Raw genomic sequence first — 8,674 nt, 5'->3', positions numbered from 1 at the left:
ATATCTTATATTAACGCATATATGTGGAATCTAGAAAAATGGTACAGATGAACCGGTTTGCAGGGCAGAAATAGAGACACAGATGTAGAGAACAAATGTATGGACACAAAGGGGGGAAAGCGGGTGGGGGGCGGGGGGATGAAATGGGAGACTGGGATTGACATATATACACTAATATGTATAAAATAGATAACTAATAAAAACATATCAAATAGAAGGATAGCAAAAAAAAAAGTACAGTCTGCTTCCCTTAAGTGCTATCAATACAATTTGCATTTAGTTGCTTATGTGCAGTCTTGAGCAATAGATTCTAAAAGCTACAAAATTTTGATTGATTGATATTAAACATAGCTTTATTGTTTAAAAAATTACAGAACGGTATCTTAAATCAAATGCTTACACAGGCAGGTCTCTTTATTCACTCACCTTCTTCATCTATCCATTTCATGGTGAAAAGCTGTTCAGTGTCGAAAGAACACATGTCTCGAACCTCATTACAAAGGCCCTCAAAGGAGATTGAAGGTTCAAAATGTGTTATCATGATATCCCTGAAAAAGAAAAGGAGTTTTAAGTTAGACAATGACTAAGACTAATAATGTTCTACATATTACTGAATGCCTGACAATTTGATGGACTTCAGTTATTTTGTGTGTGCACCAGCCTGTGTTACTTCCAGTAAACTATCTCTGTAAAAAATAAAATACCAATATTGAATAATGCTTAAAGATAAAAATAGTGATTTTGTGAGAAACCTTAATTCAATCTCCCCTCCTCATTCAGGAAGCCCACCCTAACTGCTCTAACAGATAGTAGTTCCACTTTTGCTTTAATGTTAGTTAACAGAAGCTCACTCTTTTGTGAGGCATTCCACTCCACAGACAAACAGCTCTATTACTGACAAACTCTGCATTATACTTAACTGAAATCTCTTTCAATCTCTAGTCCCAGATCTCCACTCCCCCAAAAGTCTACCTTCATCCAAGAGATGGCCCTTCAAAAATTTAACAAAGGTCTGTCATGTCCTCTTCCTCAGCCCTGACGTCCAAGGATTAATCACCCAGATTAACAACTCATTTGCCAAAATTGGTTTTAAAATAGGATTCATATTTTAAGGTAGACACCAAAAAAAATGAAGCAATTGACATAAATGTGTGTTTATTTTTATATTACTGTTGGATAAGTCATAGTACTTAAATAAATCCACCGAGCAGCTATTCACAACGAGACTTAAAAACATAACAAAATGTTTTAGAACAGAAGCCTGGGTTTTCCTCCAGGGAGCCATAAGAAGGCTCCCTGTGATCTAATCTCCATGTAATAGCCAGCCAGTCATCCTTTCAAAGGTAAGTCAAACAGACCGAATGACTTTTAATTTAACACACATATAGTGACCTCTGTCAATAAGGGTTTTACAAAATTAATGTAGTTCATGTCTTTCCTTTGTTTTAAACTCTCCAAATGCTTTTCCCCAAAGTAAAGGGAAATCCAAAGTCTCTAGCAGGGTCTACAAGGCCCTGTGTGAATGGCCCTAGCTGCCCCTCTGACCTACCTCTTCTATCACTGGACAGATAAACCAATGTTTATAGTCTACCATCTACCCCAGCTAGAATGTAAGCTTGATTTAAAGTAGGAATTTTGTTCATTATATTCCTGGTGGCCAACACGGTGTCCAGCACAGAATGGGTATTCAATAAATATTTGTTGAAGAAAGGAAGGAAATGACACTGTGTTAGGGACTGTGCAAGCATACATGTGTATTTGGAACGTAGAACACAGAGTAAGAAATAAGGTATTAAAAATTTTAGACATGTGCAAAAAAGTTAAAACTGCAGTCTTTAGGGGCTTTAAGCAGAAAGCCACACATAGAAACTGAATGGCCTTTTCTTGATAATCATTCTCTTTCTAAACATCTCACGGTTTTCTGCCTCTGCCTCTTGGAACCCTCTTGCCTTAGCTTTCATAACAGTCTGCTTCCCTGGCTCCCTTTCTACTCTTCTGAACACTTATTAAGTCTTCTCTGTCTCCAATCACAAGACATTCTTCACAACCTCTCTCATATTCATTGTCTAACATAGCTTTATTGTTTAAAAAATTACAGAACGGTATCTTAAATCAAATGCTTACACAGGCAGGTCTCTTTATTCACTCACCTTCTTCATCTATCCATTTCATGGTGAAAAGCTGTTCAGTGTCGAAAGAACACATGTCTCGAACCTCATTACAAAGGCCCTCAAAGGAGATTGAAGGTTCAAAATGTGTTATCATGATATCCCTGAAAAAGAAAAGGAGTTTTAAGTTAGACAATGACTAAGACTAATAATGTTCTACATATTACTGAATGCCTGACAATTTGATGGACTTCAGTTATTTTGTGTGTGCACCAGCCTGTGTTACTTCCAGTAAACTATCTCTGTAAAAAATAAAATACCAATATTGAATAATGCTTAAAGATAAAAATAGTGATTTTGTGAGAAACCTTAATTCAATCTCCCCTCCTCATTCAGGAAGCCCACCCTAACTGCTCTAACAGATAGTAGTTCCACTTTTGCTTTAATGTTAGTTAACAGAAGCTCACTCTTTTGTGAGGCATTCCACTCCACAGACAAACAGCTCTATTACTGACAAACTCTGCATTATACTTAACTGAAATCTCTTTCAATCTCTAGTCCCAGATCTCCACTCCCCCAAAAGTCTACCTTCATCCAAGAGATGGCCCTTCAAAAATTTAACAAAGGTCTGTCATGTCCTCTTCCTCAGCCCTGACGTCCAAGGATTAATCACCCAGATTAACAACTCATTTGCCAAAATTGGTTTTAAAATAGGATTCATATTTTAAGGTAGACACCAAAAAAAATGAAGCAATTGACATAAATGTGTGTTTATTTTTATATTACTGTTGGATAAGTCATAGTACTTAAATAAATCCACCGAGCAGCTATTCACAACGAGACTTAAAAACATAACAAAATGTTTTAGAACAGAAGCCTGGGTTTTCCTCCAGGGAGCCATAAGAAGGCTCCCTGTGATCTAATCTCCATGTAATAGCCAGCCAGTCATCCTTTCAAAGGTAAGTCAAACAGACCGAATGACTTTTAATTTAACACACATATAGTGACCTCTGTCATAAGGGTTTTACAAAATTAATGTAGTTCATGTCTTTCCTTTGTTTTAAACTCTCCAAATGCTTTTCCCCAAAGTAAAGGGAAATCCAAAGTCTCTAGCAGGGTCTACAAGGCCCTGTGTGAATGGCCCTAGCTGCCCCTCTGACCTACCTCTTCTATCACTGGACAGATAAACCAATGTTTATAGTCTACCATCTACCCCAGCTAGAATGTAAGCTTGATTTAAAGTAGGAATTTTGTTCATTATATTCCTGGTGGCCAACACGGTGTCCAGCACAGAATGGGTATTCAATAAATATTTGTTGAAGAAAGGAAGGAAATGACACTGTGTTAGGGACTGTGCAAGCATACATGTGTATTTGGAACGTAGAACACAGAGTAAGAAATAAGGTATTAAAAATTTTAGACATGTGCAAAAAAGTTAAAACTGCAGTCTTTAGGGGCTTTAAGCAGAAAGCCACACATAGAAACTGAATGGCCTTTTCTTGATAATCATTCTCTTTCTAAACATCTCACGGTTTTCTGCCTCTGCCTCTTGGAACCCTCTTGCCTTAGCTTTCATAACAGTCTGCTTCCCTGGCTCCCTTTCTACTCTTCTGAACACTTATTAAGTCTTCTCTGTCTCCAATCACAAGACATTCTTCACAACCTCTCTCATATTCATTGTCTCTCTCTTTCTGAAACCTAATTCACATTCAATGTTTTAATTATTATCTCTATGTAAGAGTCTCCTAAATCTGTAATTCCAACTCTCTCTGTGGTATTTAAGACTTGATAAGCTTCTTCCAATTTCTATTCTCAAAGTGATCGCACCATTCCCAACACAAACTCTCTATTACGGACATCTGTTTACTCAAACCACCACACATAAGACCTTGATGATCCAAGTTTTAATCCTGACCTGTCCTCAGTTTAAGGAGGGAGGTGGGGATCTTTCTTTAACATCAACCTTCTTTCTTCAACATCAACTTTTTTCTTCAATATCAACTTCCATTAAAACTTTTTCAACCACATAAGCCTGATGGTCTATACTTCTAAACCTGTCCAACATGTATCTTATGTTCCGATTTTTGTTATTCAACTAATTATACACACACACCCTTAGCTAGATTATAAACAGCTGGAAGATAAAAATTCTTGACTTTTTAATATATTCACATAACTATTTACATAATAGGGACTCAAATATTTCTTAACTGAATGTAGAAGTAGTATTTTCCAGGAGAAACCCAACTTCTAAAAAGTGCACTCTTGACAAGGAAATATCACTGTTTATGTTTCCTTAGCCTATAAACATGTATAGAATATTTAGCATGTTTCAGGTGTTTGAACAAACATCTTATATGATCTTCATAATAACTGTCAAACTAGACCTACTAATCCTGCTTTATAGATTTAAAAAGCTTAGCACAGGGGAATATTTGCCAGGGTCTCACAGTTAGGAAACAGAATGCGAATTCAAATCCACATCTCCTAATGACACTCGTGGTGGATGCTGTGATCTGACCTGCCCGCTCTCCACCCCACCTCAAGAATCCCCCATTAGCAATGGAGCATTTGTCATCCCAGCTACCGGGAGTACTACCAGTAGACATCCCCAGTCTTCAGCCTCCTTCAGAGGTGTGACTGCTCACCTATAGTCAAATCCCCTTCCTGGTCAGCCCACAACCAACAGCCAATTCAATATGGGGGTATAAAGGTCCCAGACATGACTCAGGAAAGCGCTGAAGTGTCAACTCATCTTCAGAACTCCCTGGAGGGTCAACTAAGACTTCTGTAGGGACTTCAGGGCATCTTGATTTTTTCCTACCTAAGCTTGCTTCTCCCCTTCTCTTCCATAGCTGTCAACCCCCAAAGCACTCCTGAAAAACCACCTGCATGCTAATCTGCAACACCACCTCCCACAGCAGCATCCACCCAACGCACAGCTATCATTAGATGTTATTTTGTGACAAAAGCATAATGAATATAGTCAGTCAATTTCACTTTTAAGAGTTTGGCTAGGGACTTCCCTGGTGGTGCAGTGGATAAGAATCCGCCTACCAATGCAGGGGACACGGGTTTGATCCTTGGTCCGGGAAGATCCTACGTGCCATGGAGCAACTGAGCCCATGCGCCACAACTACTGAGCCCATGAGCCACAACTACTGAAGCCCGCTAGCCACAACTACTGAAGCCCACTTGCCTAGAACCCAGGCTCCGCAACAAGAGAAGCCACCACAACAAAGGGTAGCCCCTGCTCGCCACAACTAGAGAAAGCCCGTGCACAGCAACGAAGGCCCAATGCAGCCAAAAAATAATAATTAATTAATTAATTTAAAAAAAAAAAAGAGTTTGGCTAATAAAAACTGTAACACTTGTTTCCGAGATTAAATGAGTCTACTTTAGTGTATGAAGCTAGTTAATTTTTTTTATTCTTCAGAGAAAATATGTTGCCAGCATATATAAATTATACATATTTTACAGTCTGTCTCCCCCAACTAAACATAAAATCCATGAGAGCAGGCATTTTGTTTTGCTCATTGCTATATCACCAATATCTGAAGCAGCAACTGGCTCAGAGTAGATGTTCAATTAATATATGTTGAGTGAACAGAGGTGTCATATGTTGGTCTCTAAAAAAATCATGAGGAAATGTAAAATAAAAAGCATTCCACAATGGAGGAATGACATATACGAGGCACCCATAGTATAATGGTTAAGACCATGAGAGCTAAAGCCAGTATGCTTGGGTTTGAATCCAGGTTCTATCACTTACCAGCTGTATAACCTTAGGTGAGTTATTTAACTTCTCTGTTGGTTCAATTTCCTCACCTATAAAATGAGAATAATATTATCTCCTATGATATTATAAGGATTTAATGGATTAAGTGAATTCAGGTTTATAATACTTATAATAGTACCTAGCATATAGCATACTCTAAATGTGTTCAATAAATTTTAAAACATTATGTATTCATATAACACTTTAAATAGAAGTGGACCCTTACTAGATAAAAATAATCCAACCTTCTAAAAAATACACAGAAAAACAAAACAAAACAAAAACAGATGCTTCTGGTTTAATATGGTGGAGGGAACAAATATCTATAACCTTTCATCCTAAGGGCCCAATGAAATGACAGAAAACTGAAATGACAAGTTTATCAAAGTCTTAGAACACGAAAAAGGCACCAGCAGCAGACCAAAAAGTATGAGAAAATCCTAGATGATTGAAAACAGATGGGATAAAATTTATGGAGAAAACATACCAGCCCCAAAAACTAAAGTTAGCAGGAACCCTTAAAAGAAGTTTTATTGACAAAAGATTACTTTTCCTTCTCTAAGCATCTAAGCACACTTCTTGGCTTTTCAAGGGCATCACACTTACATAAGAATTCATTATAAATACTTTTTAAAATTACTTTAAAAAATATGAGTTAAAGAACAGAATAATGTTATAAATCTTTACAATATAAAAATTACCAAGAAAAATCAAGATGAAGAGAAAGCAAAAGGAAGTGTAAATTCAAAAATGTTATAAATGCTTTTTAAAATTACTTTAAAAAATATGAGTTAAAGAACAGAATGTTATAAATCTTTACAATATAAAAATTACCAAGAAAAATCAAGATGAAGAGAAAGCAAAAGGAAGTGTAAATTCAAAAATGTCTCTTTCTTAGTGGAGAGTCAATATATTTAAAACTAATAATTAAATGTAAAAGCAGGGAACAAGAAAAAAACAAATAACTTGAACTTAAAAATAGTCAAAGGACTTGAACAGACACTTCTCCAAAGAGGATATACAAATGGCCAACAAGCTTAGGAAAAAGATGTTCAGGGATACGCAAGAGGGAAGAGATATGGGGATATATGTATAACTGATTCACTTTGTTATAAAGCAGAAACTAACACACCATTGTAAAGCAATTATACTCCAATAAAGATGTTAAAAAAAAAGATGTTCATCATCACTAATTATTAGAGAAATGTAAATCAAAACTATAATGTACAGCAGAAATTAACAACATTGTAAGTCAACTATATGCCAATAAAAAAAAACATAATGAAATGTCACCTTACATCCATTAGGATGGCTACTATGAAAAAAACAGAACAACAAGTATAATCAAAGATGTGGAGAAATTAGCACCTTGTGCTCTGTTGGTGGGAATGTAAAATGGTGCAGCAGCTATAGAAAACAGTATGGATGCTCCTCAAAAAATTAAAAATAGAATTTCCATATGATCCAGCAATTCCACTTCTGGTACATATATCCAAAAGAACTGAAAGCAGGGAATCCAAAAGATATTTGTAGATCCACATTCATAGCAGCATTATTCACAATAGCCAAAAGGTGGAGGCAACCCAAGGGTCCACTGACAGATGAATACATAAACTAAATGTGATATAGAAATACAAAGAAATATTACTCAGCATTAAAAAGAAAGGAAATTCTGACACATGCTACAATATGAATGAAGCTTGCAGACGTTATGTTAAATGAAATAAGCCAGCCACAAAAAGACAAACACTGTATGACTCCATTTATATGAAGTATCTAAAGTAGTCAAATTCATAGAAACAGAAAATAGAATAGTAGTTGCCAGGGGTTGGGGGTTGGAGGAGAATGGGAGAGTTGTTAGTATGTAGTTTCAGTTTTGCAAAATGAAAAAGTTCTGGAGATTGGTCACATAACAATGTGAATATAGTTAACACTGCTCAACTGTACACTTAAAAATGGTTAAGACGGTCAATTAAAATTTTTTTTTACCACAATTATAAATAAAAAAGAAAAGCGGGAGGAGGTAAATTATTTAAGTTATAAATGTAACCACAAGAAAAACTAAAAATAGTCAGGAGAGAAGGCAATGAAGAAGTGCTAAATTCCTCATTTTCCATACTGATCAACAGATATAATAAAAGAAAGCAAAATTTTAATAGTAGTTAACTCTAGGTGGTGGAACAGGGGATTAAGGAGAGACTAGAGATGGAAAGAAGATGTACTTTGTATTGGGTTGGCCAAAAAGTTCATTTGGGTTTTTAAGATGTTACAGAAAAACCTGAACGAACTCTTTGGCCAAACCAATACTTAGACCTTTCTGAATGGCATAGAATATTATTAATTTTTCTACCATGTAAAGGTATGATTTTATGATAATTATAAATAAGATATAAAACAAATTTTAAATGACTGTTATGAATAAATAAAATTGTTTTAATTTTTTTTAAGATTTTTTTGATGTGGATCATTTTTAGTCTTTGTTGAATTTGTTACAATATTGCTTCTGGTTTCTTTCTTTTTTTTTTCAATTTATTTTTGGCTGTGTTGGGTCTTCGATGCTGGGGGCAGGCTATCTCTAGTTGCAGCAAGTGGGGGCTACTCTTTGTTGCGGTGTGTGGGCTTCTCATTGAGGTGGCTTCTCTTGTTGCGGAGCACAGGCTCTAGGCGCGCAGGCTTCAGTAGTTGTGGCGCATGGGCTCAGTAGCTGTGGCTTGCGGGCTCTAGAGCGCAGGCTCAGTAGTTGTGGCGCACAGGCTTAGTTGCTCCGCGGCATGTGGGATCTTCCTGG

The 8,674-nt window shown here is 36.4% G+C and overlaps 1 protein-coding gene across 3 annotated transcripts in view; it reads right to left on the bottom strand.

The window, feature by feature from the left end:
- PRKCI (protein kinase C iota) overlaps positions 1-8,674 on the bottom strand; it is a 94,457-nt gene that overhangs the window by 75,284 nt on the left and 10,499 nt on the right. Inside the window, exon 2 of one of the 3 annotated variants that reach the window (XM_028491122.2) lies at positions 2,151-2,272. In XM_028491122.2, the coding sequence (XP_028346923.1) occupies positions 2,151-2,272 (122 nt within the window). Of the gene's footprint in view, positions 1-426; positions 562-2,150; positions 2,273-8,674 lie in introns of those variants that run through there. The other 2 variants (XM_028491114.2, XM_055083738.1) reach the window with 2 other exon arrangements.

The sequence above is a fragment of the Physeter macrocephalus genome, chromosome 1 (assembly GCF_002837175.3).
Source record: "Physeter macrocephalus isolate SW-GA chromosome 1, ASM283717v5, whole genome shotgun sequence".
Classification (NCBI taxonomy): Eukaryota; Metazoa; Chordata; class Mammalia; order Artiodactyla; family Physeteridae; genus Physeter; species Physeter macrocephalus.
This window is presented reverse-complemented; position numbering and strand designations above follow the sequence as displayed.